This window comes from Propithecus coquereli, unplaced genomic scaffold (assembly GCF_000956105.1).
Source record: "Propithecus coquereli isolate 6110/MARCELLA unplaced genomic scaffold, Pcoq_1.0 Scaffold395, whole genome shotgun sequence".
NCBI classification, from domain to species: domain Eukaryota; kingdom Metazoa; phylum Chordata; class Mammalia; order Primates; family Indriidae; genus Propithecus; species Propithecus coquereli.
The window spans coordinates 73495-90594 of NW_012149674.1; the positions used below are offsets into that span (position 1 = coordinate 73495).

At 39.5% G+C, this 17100-nt stretch overlaps 2 protein-coding genes across 2 annotated transcripts in view; both read right to left on the minus strand.

Moving 5' to 3' along the window:
* Positions 1-17100, minus strand: part of LPCAT2 (lysophosphatidylcholine acyltransferase 2) — a gene marked incomplete at its 3' end in the record, with an annotated part of 161541 nt that overhangs the window by 64322 nt on the left and 80119 nt on the right. The window contains exons 10-12 of the mRNA XM_012652655.1: positions 7953-8051; positions 3486-3621; positions 8-108 (exon numbers count right to left, since the gene is read on the minus strand). Coding sequence (XP_012508109.1) covers positions 8-108; positions 3486-3621; positions 7953-8051 — 336 coding nt within the window. The remainder of the gene's footprint in view (positions 1-7; positions 109-3485; positions 3622-7952; positions 8052-17100) is intronic.
* Positions 15277-16294, minus strand: CAPNS2 (calpain, small subunit 2). Its single transcript, XM_012652664.1, has one exon. The coding sequence runs from the start codon at positions 16207-16209 to the stop codon at positions 15460-15462; it is 750 nt and encodes a 249-aa protein (XP_012508118.1). The 5' UTR covers positions 16210-16294; the 3' UTR covers positions 15277-15459.

Sequence of the window (17100 nt, forward strand, 5' to 3'; positions counted from 1 at the left end):
TCTGGACTTCTTTTGGGAGTGAGAACACATGGCAGGTCTGAAGGTCTAAGTATGTTGTAAATATCTTAGCATACTCTGGATGCTTGAGGGCAAATCTTTGAAATTCCTCTAGAAAAGGAGGAAAAAAATCCAATAAATTGGGGTGAATCTTCTTTTGGCATGATGCAGATTAACGAAAGACCCTAATAACACAGTTATTACAAAATTCTGTTACTCATAAAATTGCTGATGGAAATATAAATTGTACAACCACTTTGGAAGGTAGTTTTTCCTTTATCTAGTCAAGTTGAAGATGTGTATACTCTATGACCCATTCATCTTATTCCGAGGTATATAACCTAGAGAAATTTGTGCATACCGTGTTCTGAGAGACAAGTATGAGAATGTTCACAGCAACATTACTCATAAAAGGTTAAAAACGAAAACAACTCAAATGTGTATCAACAGTAGAGATGGATAACTAAAACGTGGCATATTCATGGAACATGATGCTATATAGCAATGAAAATGAAGTAACAATGCGGATGGATCTTAAAGCCATAGGTCGAATGGAAAAAGCCAGATACAAAAGAACACATATTGTATCAATCCATTTCTATAAAGTTCAAAAACTTAGACAAAACTAAAATATAACATTTAAAGATGCGTACATTTGTGGTAAAATGCTAAGGAAAGCAAGGCAGAGATTCCTTGCTAAGTCAAGATAGCAGTCCCCTCCTTTAAGAGAGAGGGAGGGGCTGTGGTTGGGAAAGGGCACGCAGGGGTTTCCGGCGTTCTGGAAAAGCTCTATTTCTCGGTAGTAACACAGGTGTTCACTTTATAAAACTTCATTGTGCTCTGTATTTATGTTTTCTTCAGTTTTTTGTATTTTTGTTGTAAAAAATTCTATTACCCAGGACTTTCAATGACTGGCTTTTAAAACTACTTTAGCCCTTAACTGTTACTGAAAAATGCAGTTATTGCAAAAAGCTGAGCCCTGACTTGTAATCAATAATGGCTAGGAAATTGTACAATGTATAATAATCACATTGTAAGATCTCTGAGTAGAGGACTTCTTTTTATCTCAAGTGTTTTAGATTTAGGAACTGAGATAGAGGCAGATTTCAGGGATATGTACATGAAGGCTTTTACTAAGTTAACTACCAGGATTTGAATCTCAACAGTCCAATAACCTGGAATTCCTGAAACATGATACTGCCCTCAATTTTGAAGTTTCTCTACCCTCTGCTTTTGGGGTAGAGAAACATTATTGAGCTTATTACAATGGAGGGAACCTGGTCTTTGCATCAGCTTGCTTTTTGGCTTTAATCACAGAAGGATTTTCACTCAATATCCTATTTCTATCCATTTACTTTTCAAAAATCCTCTGATAACCAAGAGTCTTCTTCACGACACATTAGACTACCTAATAACTCTGGAAGATAAAAATAGGTCTTAGTGATGAGGAAGTCACCAGATTGAGCCCAAACTATTCTTTGCAATTGCAACATTATTTTGCATTAATAGACCACTTTATATTTCCAAATCAGGCAAGCTATTAATTGTTCTTTCTTAACATCCAAAACAAAGGTTCATTTGCATGAGTCTATTTCAATGATGAAGACACAGAGGACTCGAGTGACTTCTAAGATTAAGTGAGCGCGACAGTTGATCTACTAAAACCAAGAACAGTAATTTCGAGACTTGTGCTCTGTTCAAAAGATCAAGATCCTCTGTTGGAATGTCAATGGCTTTGAAGAGTAACTCCTTTCTAGAATTGCTATGATTGTCTCTAAGTGGAATTTGAGCATTACTTTGGCTAATGGGAAACCAGGAATGAAAACAATTTAAAGGATCGCATTTAACCAATTTAAATGGTCACATTCATGATGCATGTCAATACCTATTTTTTTTGTTTTAGTAGAATTATACTTAAATACCTCAAACATTCCTGTAAAAGAAGCAGACTTACATAATATTGGGGAAAGGGAGAGATTCTATGAATTCCGAAAATAAAGAGGTTAAACTTCAAAAAATAAAGATTTCCCTAAAAAATTATTTAAATTGACAGGTAAAATTATGGCTACTTAAAAATCATTTTTAGTATTAGCTTCCATTGAAATAGTTATCCCAATAATTTTATGAAATTTGGTAGTTCAGAGTAATATCTTACTTACTGGAAGGCAAATGGTCAGAGAAGAATTAGCACACATGGCTTTATGACTCATAAGTTTTATCTCAGCCTATATACTTTTCCCATGTTATCCTTTCTATTTTTTTAAATGAACTTAATAGATTAAGTGCCCTAGGCATTTAATTACCTAAAATAAAACACAGGGCAGCCCAAATGACAGTAATTAAAAACAGAGAGTAAGAGAAGAAGTATGTGATCTACTTTCCGTACCCCATGAAAGTCTCTGAACACCATCAGGGAAAAGTAATTAAAGAGGAATACCCCTCCAGCTTGGGAGGAAAGACTGGGAAAGATAAGCCAGCCTGACACCCATGACCACATCAAACCCAAGGCAGGGAAACAATCATCTAAGCCTCTCCACTGAGGTGTGTTTCTCAACGACTGAACTTTGAAATACGTGGAAACTCGCGTACCCTCCTGCAGCCCTGTGCGACTTGTTTTGATGTGTGGCCTTGAACCATCAGGAGGAAGGATGGTCACTGATGGATGGACCTGCCGCTTTGCCACCAGGTCTTTCTCCACGATAGTCCCCGACTCACAGGGGTTGCTATCAAGATGGCATGAGACAATGGATACGGAAGCTTACCTAAGCTGCTAACTATAAACGTCAATAAATGTGTTAGCTACTATAATTATCGTTGGTATCTCAGTCCATATTTCTCTATGGTAGTTACATAAAACTGAGCTAACTTGCTCAGTTTTGCATGGCCATGCTGACAAAAGAAAGGAAAAGCCCTATGAGGAGGGGCCACAGATATGAGAGGCACCAAGATACAGAGTCAAGGGTGCAGCCTGTAAAGCCAGACTGTCTTGGTTTTTGAATCCAGGCTCTGAAACTTCTTAGCTGGATGCTCTTAGATAAATTACTTAAATTCTTTGTATCTTAGTAAAATAAGAATAATTAAGGATACTGATTAGGCTGGGTGCAGTGGCTCATGCCTATAATCCTAGCACTTTGGGAGGTCTAGGTGGGAGGATCGCTCGAGGCCAAGAGTTTGAGACCAGCCTGTACACTGTAGCAAGACCCCCGTCTCTACCAAAAAAAGAAAAAAAAGAAATGAATACCGATTAAATAGGCATGCTACAAAGATTAAATGGGTTAATATATAAAATATATAGAAGAATGCCTAGCATAAGTCCTCAATAATTAGATACTACTATTATAATTACACCACTATCACTATTATTATTACTGTCATCATCATTATTACTATTATTAATATAATTAAGGGTTACAACACGCTCAAGCATCAATCCATAGTCTGGATGTCCTCCTTGTAAACTGAATCAGGAGGCCAAATTGCCTACTCACCATAGGAAATAGAGTCCCCTTGGGCTATTTCCTTGAAGAGACCAGAAACATCAAGGTCAGGCACTCCAAGGGAAGCCTGCAGAATGGTGGAAAATTCTTCCTCGGTTATGTAGCCATCCTCATCAACATCAAAGAGCTGAAAGAAAAAGAAAATAAAATATAAGAATTAGCTCCTCCAGAGCAATAGTGATGTGAAATAATCTTAGAAAATAAAATCTTTAATAATTCAAACATTCATTGTGCCAGGGGCTAGGAATATGTATGTATATGAAGAGAATATGGTTTCCGCTACTCTCACAACACTTCTAGTTGGGTGGTGGAAAGAGACAGAATTGAAGTAGGGGCTATAAGGATAGTAAATATTATAGCATGAAGGGACATGGAAGTTCTTTGGGGAGCATGATGAATCCTACCCAGAGAGCTCAGAGAAGGCTTTCCAGGAGTTGACATTTGACTTGGGTCTTAGAAGATGAAGAGATGTTCCCAGACTATATAAGGAATGGCAGGTGATCACCTGGTGCTCTAGTTATAAGACAGAGACAAGCAGGAACCAGATCATGGTGGATCTAGAGCTCCTCACCTGATCCTGTAGGATTATACTGGGAGGCTACGTAATGTGAACATAGGTGAACTGAGAGAACCTTTGAGGCAGGGCGTGGAGGCTGGATCGGGGGCAGGAGGTTGATAAGATCAGAGGCAGGAAAACCAAGTAAGAGTATGGGGTAGAGACGTAGGAAGGATAGGGAGGGGCAGAATTCATTAAAAAAAAAAGAAAGCAAAGACAGGACTTGCATACCAATGAGAGGTCTGTAGTGAGGAAAAGGAAGGAGCCAGGGATGGCTGAGGTTTCCTTGCTTGGGCAACTGGGTGAAAGCTGGTTACATTAATCAACAGTGGGAAAACAGTCAAAAAAGTAAGTGCCAAATGAGATGGAGAGTTGGGGCTGGATAGGATACATCTGAGTTAGAGATGCCAAGATTAAGTAAGAGATTCAGCATATCAGTTAGGAGACTGATGAGGCTTGAGATATGAATTCCGGTAAGAACTAAAACTATGGGTGTGTCTGAGCTTATCTGTAGAGGAATGCATTATACAAAGTAGAGCAAAGGCCTGGGAACAGCAATAGTCGAGGTGTGAGTGGGGAACTGACAGAGAAGACTGAGAAGAAGCAGTCAGACAGGAGGACGGGAAAGAAAGCATGCATCTTGGAAGGTAAGGGAGGGTTTTCAGGAACGAGGAAGAGATTCTGACAGTGTAACCGCCGATAGTAAAATGCCGTAGAAAGGGACCTAGAAGCCAGATGGTAATGGGAATCAAGGGATGAACAGAAGTGAAAAGTGAGGGCAAGAGGTACGGACTCTTCTTTTAAGAAATTATGGCATAAAGGGTAGTGGCCAAGCACAAAAGGAGGTTGTCTTTAGGACAGGAGAGACCGGACATGTTTATAGGCAGTAGAGAGGGGTAGACTGAAAGTCAAGTAGCACAATAGGAATAAGTGACAGATAATGAATATCACATAATCAAAATCCTCTCTGGGTCTCAAGAATATTTAATAATATGAGCACTGACTCTTTACAGGCACTGATCAAAAGTGTTCAAATCACCTTACACGTATTAACTCACTTAACCCTCACAACAGTGTTATGTCAGACAGGTGCCACCGCCAACCCTATATTACAGATGAGAAAACTGAGGCACGAGGATGTTAAATATCTTCCCTAAGGTCACACAACTTGCAGGTGGTAGATCTGGCTTCCAAATTCAGGTGGATAATATCGAGGGTTCCTACTGTTGAGGTCTCTACGGACCAAATACAAGATGACAAACAGAGAAAAACAGGTATGAGATGAGGTGTGATAATCATGAAAAGAATAATATGCAAATATGATAGTGTTTTAATTGTCCATGAGGGAGGAGTAAAAAAAAAAATATAACTTGAGGTTGGGATTTGTTGCCCTCAACTGAGAAAGCACTGGCTCCTAGTCTATTTCCTACCACCCAGCCCCTAACTGGGGAATAAGACAGCTGGAAAGTGAAAAGTAAATTAGCATCTGTTTCCACAAGCTTTAGATCCTGGGCTCTTTCTGCACCTTGGAATTTAAACAGTAACTGCCAGGACTCAGTCACAGCTCTCTCCTGACAGGCTCTAAACTTTCCTCAAAGGTCTTCCATTCCTAAACAATTCCCACCGACTCATCTTAACGGTCTAAGTTCTTGCCAGATTTGCTGCTTTAATGGCCCTCACTTCGGTGTAAGCTCCCTTCATGTGGTCCATACTGGAGACTTCTACTTCCTCTACATTTGTCCTTTGCCACAACTATCCCAGATCACTCACCTCCCCCCTCCATTTCCCTCACCTACTCATCACTCCCTGCTACAAAGTTTCCAGATCTAAGGTAAACCCCATGATCTGGGGTTTACCTGGTCAAAAGTTTAATAGCCCAGTTTCCTCTGGGGGAATGACATCTCCCCATTGCATAGAATACTGTGGGACTCTTAATCAAAACATCCTGTTTCTCCTATCAAGCATATGGCCCACGACCATTTGGATTCACATTCCGTGGAATGTGGATGAAGAACAGGGTTGGAGTTTGCTCATTTTAAGTGCAGTGCCCAAGGCAGGGTGTAGGGTAGTTCCTGCAACCTGGACCTCTGGAGCTGCCTGGTTCTGAGTTTTCCCTTGAGTCTACTCCCTGCCCTTTCAACTAATTCCATTTTGACACCCCTCAGCCAGAGTCTATCCTATGGCTTGCAACTGAAGAATCCCGACTAGTATTCTAACTCTAATGGTCACTGTGAAGTGAAATGAGATAAAAGATGAGACGTTAACTATGAAGTGCTACCCAAATAAAAGGATGTTAAAGGATGCTATATGTAAAAGGATACCACTAAATGAAAAATAAAACTATGCAAAAATATTTCCAAAACATAAAACACATCTGAAAAGGAAGGTTAAAAAATAACCAACTTTGCCTTACTGGAAAAGAAGCTAATTACATTGTTGAGTCCTCCTTCCTTCCTTCTTCCTTACCCTCAACCAAACCAAGGTCTAGGCTAGATGAAAATCTCATGACTTCTTTAAAAACAATAATTACTGTGATTAAGGGCCAAATTTTCTATCAAGTCTTTCATTGGTAAACCAAAAGTGACCATTTGCCCAACTAAACTTCTAATTATACATACAATCCCAAAACAGAAACAGAAATATCTAGATTGGAATAAGTTAGCTATGTGTGTAATTTTAGGTTTTATGATGAGTAAGTCTGTAAAAGCTAAAGGTTTTTTAACTTTGGAAAAAGTCTGGCCCTTGCCTTATAAGCATCTGCTAAGCATCAACCACTGAGGTTCTTGAGCCTGGCAGTTAACCCAGATTAAACCAATCTGAAATAAAAAGTAAACTCAGGGCTCTTCTGTCAATGACAGAGCACATGGAAATTCCTCAGACTACCCCTGGTGGCCTCTAAGACGTGAAAAAGAACTCTTGGAGGAAAAGAGTTTTTCCAGATAATAAAAGTGAAAAAAAACTTGGAGTCACAGTGGGATATTCTTCTCCGACGAAGTCAGGAAGAGACAAGAGAAGGAAACAGGAACAGAGAAGGTCCTCAGCTCTCCTGCTGGACAGATGCAAAGAGACCAGATAAATGTCTGCACAACAGGAGTCAATATACACAGCTTCGTAAGCCAAGTAGGAAATCTAGTTTCTGTTTTACTTGAGAGTTGACCATATAAGCATAGAACTCAAAGGGAATATCATATTTAAACACTAATTAGATGAAGCACCTTTACTCTCAGAACTGAAAACACACTTTGGAAATATATTTTTCTTTTGCACTTGTAAGTGGTAAATGGAATATGGGTCTTCACAATTCAAGCTTTCATCAAGCTCTGTGGAGACCAGGGACATGGATTTTATTCATCTGCTCCCAATTTAGATCCCTGTTATTGCTGTGAAAATATATGTGATACTATAGGAAGACATATGGGGTAGGAACTTGGGGAATTTATGACGGTGTTCACCTGATACCACAATGACAAAATAAATTCCATCACGAAAATACCACTTAAAATATCTCTGACATACAGAATGAGAAAAAAAGGATAGATCAGAACTTTCCAGATAGTGAATTAGGATGACTAGTGACAGGTAGTGTTTATTTATAAACCTCCCTTTGGGGCTTCAAAATGGGAAGGCTGAAAAGAAATAATTTTTTAAGTTAATTTGTTAAATTACCCGCTCTTCAATCTTGATGCTGTTAACTAGGCTGCTTCCAAAGACTTTTTGCTTAAATGAATGCTTGTGTTTTCTTTATTCTCAGTAGCAATTGACTTAATCACATTATTCTCCTGTACATGTCACAGCAGATCTATAAACTCATGTAATAGATTCACTGATTTTCAGATAATACACTTAGAGTCAACACTTGTTTATGAGGCAGACCAAGATGCTTTCAGTGGGGCTGACAGTACCTTAAATGCCACCTGGATGATCTCCTCTGTGTTGGCGGGGTAGCACAAGACGGCTAGGCCGATCACATACTCTCGGAAGTCAATACTGCCATCATGGTTCTGTGAAAAGATGGGAGAAACCAATTAGGAGGGTCGATGGTTGAATCACTATTAATTATACCACATGGTGAAATTCAGGTATGCTATACAGCTCAACGTCATCTGCACTGAGCCTATTTGGAGAAAAGTTCTCACTGAGATGTAACGGCAAGATGTAACGGCCCATCCATTCCCAATTCAGAAGGAAGAAAAATACATTTTCTGTTCATCAATAAACACTTCTTATCACTGGGACCATTTAAAGTCATCCTAGGGCACCCAGTGTGGGTTCTTGAGCTCAGCCTTGCTTGATGGGAGCCCCTCTGGGAGGCAGGATCCAGGACTTTCCTCCTCGGGGGGACTGCAGCATTCATTCTTGCCATAATGGTCAACATGAAAGGTCATTAAGCGTTCTAAAGAGTTACTAAGCAAACAGAAGGGAAAGAAGAAGAGCAAACTGAGGCAGTAATCACAGCTACATTCTTTCTTTGTTCCAGGTAAACCAGGAGCAACTGGAGCAAACTTGGCAACATTGATAGCCCCTTGGGGATTTCAGGCCCCAGAAGATCCTGCACTTCTAAGCCAATGAAAATGAAACACAGCTAGTATGATACACCTCGGGAGGAATTTCATGATAGCAATGCAAAAGAAGGCATAATTCTAATCCAGGCTGAGTGAATAGAGAGTTTTCCCTATATATTAACTATTCACCTAGATAGGAACATCGAAAGGATGACAATGGAGAAATAGAGTGCTTAAGAAAAAGAAGGGAGAGAGAGGGCGGAGATCGAGGGGGGACTGAAGGAAGAAAGAACAGAGAGAGCTAAAAAGGAAAAAAGAGGAAGAGGAGACAGGAAAAATGAGGTGGAGAGTGGGAGAGAAAGATGGAGGGGGGAGAGAGGGAAGGAAGGAGATAGAATGAAAACTGTAAACAACTACTTTCATCCCAGGTGTTACCATCATTTAGGCAACAAAAATTGCAAGTGATAAATTCCCAGATAAACTATTGAACTAATAACGACAAAGCTAGTGCAGTACTTAATTTGATCATTAACAAATAATGTCTGGCATCCACAAGCATATGATCTTCAACTGTGACTAAGCATCTAAACTTCGGTTACCAAGAGTTCCTCAAAGGAAGGAAGCTTTCTTTGCACGGCAGTGTATTCCCATTGCCTAGCACGTAGGCGCCAAAAAGATGCTACCTTTTTCTCACCTACCACTCTGGGTTCACAGGACTTTCACTGCAAAACACGAAGGCAAGAATTCTTCACTGGAGTTTCACGGATGAATGTGGGGCAGCGGGGGCTGGGAAGCCCCTGAAATGGTGTGCACCTTCTCTATGTATATTTTTCTAGGGAAAAATTTTGTAGCTTTCGTCAGCTTCTCTAAGCAACTGAGCCTCAAAAAGTCAAGAATCACTTGCACTGGGTTACTTTATCTTCCTGCAGGGTGGAAACTACAAGGAGTAATAATTTAACACATTAACTGCCATGTGAGTTGTATTTATTTAGTAACTCACACTAGTTTGGAGCCCAGCGCCTCGTGAAGCAAAACCTGGGCAAAACCCTGCAGTTGGTTTCTGAAAATCTTACTTGTTGATGTTCTTACTGTTACAATTAATATTGACAAATTAATTCTAAAAATGTGGATTAAATGAAGAGAAGTCAATATATTTCATTTTTCATTAAATTAGAATTATTTTGTTTTCAAAGTTTTTATTCTATTTTCATAATAAAATACCATGGCCCCAGGGAAAAAAAATTTTTTTCTAATGTGGGAGTCAATGTGTTTTAATCTTACTTTCCAAAAACAAGGTAGAAATAGAGGTTTCAAGGTTTCCCTAAAGTAAGAAAGGTTTATATCTGAGACAAAAACTCAGGTCATCTGACATCCTTTGTTGTCCAGATACCAGCCTATAAAACAGCTGTTTTTTCCTTTTCTTTAAGCAACTTCATTGAGGTATCATTTACCTTCAACAGAATGCATCCATTTTAAATGTACAGTTTGATACGTTTTGACAACTGTATACACCAGGGTAAACACCACCACCATCAATGCCTATATTCCACTACCCCAGAAGTTTCAGAGAAGGCAGAGTTTGAAGGCGCATAATTTCCTTCTTGTGCCACCTCCATTTAATTTTCTTATGTACTTTTTAATGAGCCTTAGAGGTTGAAGAGCTTATTGAACCATGGCTATATTACTCAATATAGATAAATTTCTTCTGCAACTGGCTTTTTCCACTAAGCAACACAGAAGTCTTGAATAGAAATTCTGAAGCACAGATCTAAAAATGATCTAAGGACGCTTAAGTTACAATCATAGGTTGTCTGTATGATTAGAAATACTCCTTTGAATTTATGTTGTATCTTTACTGTGAGACATGCAATTTTTACCTAGACTACCAAACCAGACATATAACACAGGCCAGGCATCATAACTCATTTTGCAGGCGGAGAAATGGAAATGTAATGGACCCTTAATATTATCACCAGTCATAGAACAAGGTAACATTCTGGACCCCTAATTTTCATAAACAGTCTTATTTAGGAGTGGTTTTGAATGACAAAAAAATGTTGAAGCAGACCTCTGATGACCAGTCACATGAGAAAGTATATGGAAGTTTTCATCCCAGTAATGCGAAAGGGAAAAAAAGCAGCATGGAAATTATTCTCGGAGATTACATTATTGAATTAATAAAACAATACATTGTTAAGGTTCCAAATCCAGAGTAATAAAATTTAAAACTGGAAGAAATAAGTCGTCTATTCAACTCCTTCATTTTTACTAATGAAAATATTGAGATGTAAGCTTCACTTGAGGTCACAAAACTCACTATTGCCATAGCTGTGATTAAAATTTAGGTAATATGACTACTAATCATTCAAATTAAAGCAAATAGCTTGATAAAATATATTTAAAAACAGATAAAAATTATACAGCAAAATATGCTCCTTAAATTTTTAAATTTTGAATCAGTTTCATTATAAAAATTATTCCACCAAATCTGTGGTTCTTTCCTTTAAAAATCTACTAGGGTCCCCAGGAAGAATTATGAACTTAATAAAAAAATCTAGACTTCAAAATATTTCAGTGCCACATTTCAAAGGAGAACAGCTCTTCGAAGTGAGGTCATAATCCCTCCATAAACTGTCCTAATCTGGAGTCCAGAGTAGCCCGGAGTTGGAACTAAGAAGCTGCATTTAGTCACTGCGTAAAGAAAGGATGACTAAAGTTTGCCAAAACTCCAGACAGCGGGCCTCATCCCTGTCCTGGAGCTCAGCAGGATCAGAACAGCATGGAAGTGTGTGTGGGGGGGTCACTGTGAGCTCCTGGCCCCCAGAACCTTTCATCTGCTCAGTCACAATATACTGGCTTCCAGGACCAGTGGGAAGTTCTACGCTACTTGTTTATATATTGCCCATTTAAAATTCCAGAAAAAATAAATGATGATTCTCATGTATCTGATTCTCAGGTATCAGTTCCACTGGGCTGTTTCACAGTTGAATTTATTCAACATTTTTATTCATATGGAATCAGATACTCTTTACAACTTTTTAAGTCTACCAAAATTTAAGAAGATAGTTTTGGCCGGGCGCGGTGGCTCACGCCTGTAATCCTAGCTCTCCGGGAGGCCGAGGCGGGCGGATTGTTTGAGCTCAGGAGTTCGAAATCAGCCTGAGCAAGAGCGAGACCCCGTCTCTACTAAAATTAGAAAGAAATTAATTGGCCAACTAAAAATATATAGAAAAAATTAGCCGAGCATGGTGGCGCATGCCTGTAGTCCCAGCTACTCGGGAGGCTGAGGCAGGAGGATCGCTTGAGCCCAGGAGTGTGAGGTTGCTGTGAGCTAGGCTGACGCCATGGCACTCACTCTAGCCCGGGCAACATAGTGAGACTTTGTCTCAAAAAAAAAAAAAAAAAAAGAAAATAGTTTTGAATACATTTTGCAATAGTAAACTCCCAAATACAGGGACTATTTTGTTATGTTATAATCGATACAATAATATCATCTCTGCAGATGAGCAGAGATCACCTCAATCAATGACCTCAGATTTTATGTGGCAGCAACCAACAAAAAGAAAGTCTTTAAGTCTTTAAAGATAATCTATAAATCCAAAGGAATATAATTATTAAAATGCAGTAAATTCTCAGTTACCCAGAAGCATCTGGGAAGAGATGTTCTGTTTACCTGAATATTCTCATTAAGAGCAAATTTCTACTCACATATGTAATTGTAACAATTTTCTAGAATTCGATTGTTTCATTTTATTTATTATTTCAAGTTCTCTCATGAGGTTGCATAAATTGTTTTACTACACTTAAACATTTTTAAACAGTAATTCTGAAGGTTCTTCAAGATCAATAAGCACATCAAACATCAGTACCCTAAAGGTGCCTGCATAAATATTTAAGTCCCCACAATGAGTAATTCTGGGATACTACTACTAAGATTTCTGACTGAGGTTGATAAATCAGCTTTTAAAAACACATACGCTACTAATCAAAAATATTTAATAAGTGATCTTTAAGATGACATACAAATTTGGAATGTTTTTGGCAGTTTTGCTATTTTTAGGTACAGAGCACACAGTTATTTATTTCTTTTTTTCACACAGTTATTTTTCCTTTTTTACAGTTTAGAGAATTTAGTGGATTATAGCTGAGCATGGTAGCTCATGTCCATAATCCTAGCATTTTGGGAGGCTGAGGCAGGAGGACTGCTTGAGGCCAGGCGTTCAAGATAAGCCTGAGCGACATGGCAAGACCCCATTTCTACAAAAAACAGAAAAATTAGGTGGATGTGGTAGTGTGCACTTGTAGTCCCAGCTACTCAGGAGGCTGAGGCAGAAGGATCACTTGAGCCCAGGAGTTTGAGGTTGCAGTGAGCTTCAATGATGCCATTGCACTCTAGCCTGGGCAACAGAGTGAGACCCTATTTCAAACAAACAAACAAAAAACCTAAACAACAACAACAAAACCAAAAATAAATATTGGATGAAAACTAAGAAATTCAATCCCTTATTAGGCTATCGGTTCTACACAACGCCAAATATTTGGTTACTTGGAAAATTCCAGAGTTTGGATTGAATTTTCTAGTACCCACCCTGACAACTGAGGTTATTTATACAAATTTTGCACAAATTCTGAAGAGAATAGAAGGAAATCTTAGGTAGCTTCAGGATGGTTTTCCATGCACATGCTGGAAGTGAATCATAAAAGCAGGTAATTCCTCAACTTGCGGAGCAAGGGAAATTGTATCACCCCTCCTGCGAGATGACTGTCTTAACTTTTATAAAACATTTACAATGAAGTGAGGAACCAAAATGTTGCTTCACTGCCCTTTCCACAACCACCCTGTGGAAAGGTTAAATTATAAACCTAATATTCTGAGGCCTTGAAAGATGTCTGGCAGCTTTCCCCCTTCTTGGCTACTCTCCCATATCCATGCCTAACATATTCCTGGGCTTAATCTAAAACAGGGAGACTAATACTCATGTGTGGTTGCTGGCAGCAGCCTCGTTCTTACATAACCACACCTGGTCTAAGTAGCATACCAGACCAGGTTAAATTACAAGTCCCTTGAGGAAAGGGGATGGGATCTCTGTGCTTGGCTCAGTTCAGAACTATACGTGGGTGGTGTTTCATAAATATTGTATGATGGCGATGATGGTGAACACAGAGGCCAAATGCCAACCTCTCCACATTTCACTGGGGATTTCCAACAGGCAGCTGGGGGCTGTTAAGAGGCTGGTTACATCATTTCCATAGCTACAATTTTCTTCTAAGTGAGTCGAAAAAGGAAGGAAGAATTTATCTTCGAACTCAGGAGGACCCTCCAAAGTAGCCTGGGATAGAGAAGGCATTAATCAAAAACCAGAGGAGCAGAAGGGGTAGTGACCAATTAAATGGCAGGCAGGGGAACGGAGCACCTACAAATGCAGCCTCTCTAGCTGAGTCGACTTCCACCAAGATTCTGGATTTTGCTTGTTCTGCTCTAATAGCCCGTATCAAAATTATAAAGTCAAACCGAGAAGTCAAAATTACAAAGTCAAACGAAAATCATAAAGTCAAACACAAGAAAGGCACAACTAGCCCAGCTTTTGGACGCAGTTTCTTGGTATTCCTGTCTTCCCTCTACCTGGATGTTCACAACACTGACTCTCCCGCTGGGCCTCAGTTTTGGCTGAGACAGATTTGAAAAATACTGTAAGACAGCCCTGCTTTAAAGCAGTCAAGGCTGTCAACCTCAGCCGCTCATTAGAATCACCTGGGGAGCTTTAAGAATATTCATCCTCAGGCCCCACTTCTAAAGAGTCTTACTTAACATATTTGGAGTGGGATTCAAGCATTAGCATCCCTAAAGAGCTCTCCCCATGATTCTAAATTGCAGCCAGGGCTGAGAACCACTGCAAGAGTCAGCAATATTTGTTCTCTATATTGCTTTATATTCCATTTTACTGATTACTATGTATGTGCTTTTTTTTTTTTTTCTTCTTTGTGAGCTTGTTTCCTGCCTGCAGTTTCCAAAGATGAACAAGAGAATTTTCCTTGCTCTAAGGCAGGGCAAGACGTGACAAGAGCTGGCTAACATCAGCGGGGCATGCCTGATTTTGTATGAAGTACGTGTAAGAGTGATCATTTTGATTCATTAAGGCAGCTAGAGACATTTTTGAACTGTGGGTATACTCTTTTATGCCCCAATGCCTTTGACTCTCTTTACAAATTATATCAAAACAAAACAAAATTGCTATAAATATGCTTATTTTACTAGAGAAACAGAACTAAAGAAATCTAGAATTTTAGATAATTGTTGCATGATTTAAAAAAATGTTACCCTTATATGAAATTGTTTGATTTCACTTTCTGAACCTGTTTCTATATGGTTAAATAGGTTTGCTGGAAAGCACTTTTTGCTTTTTATGAAAAGACCAGATGTAAAATTACGAGGAAAATCGATTTTGAACTTCCCTCCTTACCTTTTTTAAAGGGAAAAAAATATCTCTGGAGTGTTTTCTTGATTTATTACAGGATTTAAAAAAAATTTAATTCTTAACAATAAAAACAATGATAAAGTTTCTACTCCTTGGAATTCATTCACCAAATAGGCAACAAACTTTTAAAATCTACTCCATTAGAACTCTGACCTACACCCTCTATCAAAGATATATGTTTATATGCCTATAGAAATCCAGTATCTCTAAAAACTGATACATAATACAAACCACTCGAAACATTTTTCATGAAAAATGTGCTTTAATTAAGCAGCAAAATGTAGCACACGATCAAAAACATGTAGGGTTGGGAGTGAGCTTGCCGGGAAATGACAGCCGTTGGACAGGGTAGCAGCAACCGTGCGGACAGCATGGCACGGCTTTCCGAAGTCCTGTTCTCCAGGGAGGGTCTTGTGCTCTCAGTGCCCGCTTCAGGAATACATGGTCAGCTGCAGCCACTCTTTGATAGACACCTGAATCAGGCCGTCTGCATCTCTGTCCAGAGACTTGAAGGCACGAAACATAGCATCCAAGCGGACCAGGCAGCTGATGAAGTTGTTAAAATCCATACCTCCGTCCTCATCAGCATAGCGGCGCACGATCATCTGGTAAAGGTGGTCGTTTAGCTGGAAGCCTGCTGCCTGCAGAGCTCCCTGCAGCTGCGAACTTCCCAGAGTCCCGGAATGGTCCCTGTCATACTGCTTATAAACACACTGCCATTTCTTGATGTTGTTCCACAGGTACTTAAATTCTTCAAAGCCCAGCTTCCCGGTTGTGTCGCTGTCCATGACAGACACAATGCTCCGGCAGGTGTCAAGGCTAAAGCCGTCGGTCTTCAGATCCTTGTGCTTAGAAAGGACTTTGTTGAGAATATGCATCAGGTCGGTGGCACCCACCTCCATGTCTGGTCCAGCCAGCTGTGCAAATTGTTGCCGAAACCGCCTGACTTCCTCACTCTCTGAGGCCTCCACGTAGGTGAAATGCTGCTGGGTGGGAGGTGGTTCTGGAGTATACTGAGCTGCTGCAGCCTCACTGATAAAGTTCACAATTCCTCCAACTATCCCTCCAATATTTCCTCCGCCTCCGCCTCCTCTTCTCTGACCGCCTCCTCCAAGAAGGCCTCCAAGAGCTTCTCCAAGACCTCGATCTGCCCCTTCCAATATAGCCTTTGCAAGAAACATGATTTCAGTTTAACAAGCAAGTGCAAAAGCTGCCGAAATCTTGGAGATGGAAGGATGAGAGATGAAATGGAGTCCAAGCAGCTTACATGTGGAAGAACTGGCTTTTCTGTACCTGCTTACACTGTACCACACCCCATGATGTGATGTTTCACCTCCTACTCAAGTTGCCTGAATTCCATTAGGTCCTAGCACCTGCCGTATTTTAGAGGGCCTCAATAAAACGGTTTTCTACTCTTCTAGATATTCATAGATTAGAGTATATATGACACATCAGTATAATATTTTTAAATATAAAACTATACATTTTTATATGTCTTCTATTTCTTAGTTTTCTGTCTCAGCATTGGAAAAATGACATGCATTTTCCTAACGGGAGAAGAAGGTAAGTGACTCAAGGAAATCTTGAATTTCTTTAGAATTCTTGGGCATCAGAAGAATATTTACCTAATCCCCTTCCTTTTGCAAAGGTTCTCAAAATGCAATGTTCTGAAGAAATACTTGAAAGTGGGATTTTTATAATGCAAGGTCCCCAGTTCCCACGCCCAGAGGTCATGATTCTGCAGGTCTGCTCTGGGGTCCACGACTGACAATTTTGGAGTCTTTTTTGAACTGTAACATTCATACAGAAAAATGTACAAATCATAAGCGTATACAGCTCAAAGAATTCCACCAACTGTACACATCCACGTCATAGCATCCAGGCCAAGAAACAGAGTATCACCAGCACCCCGGAAGCCTCTTCCTGCTTCTTTCCAGTTACTCCTCTCTCCCAAGGGCAACTGCTGTCCTGACATCTAACATCATAGATCAATTTCTGGACCTTAAATAAATTACATCATATAGTATATATTAACACTTTTGTGTCTTGCTTTATTTTAAAATTTTTAAATA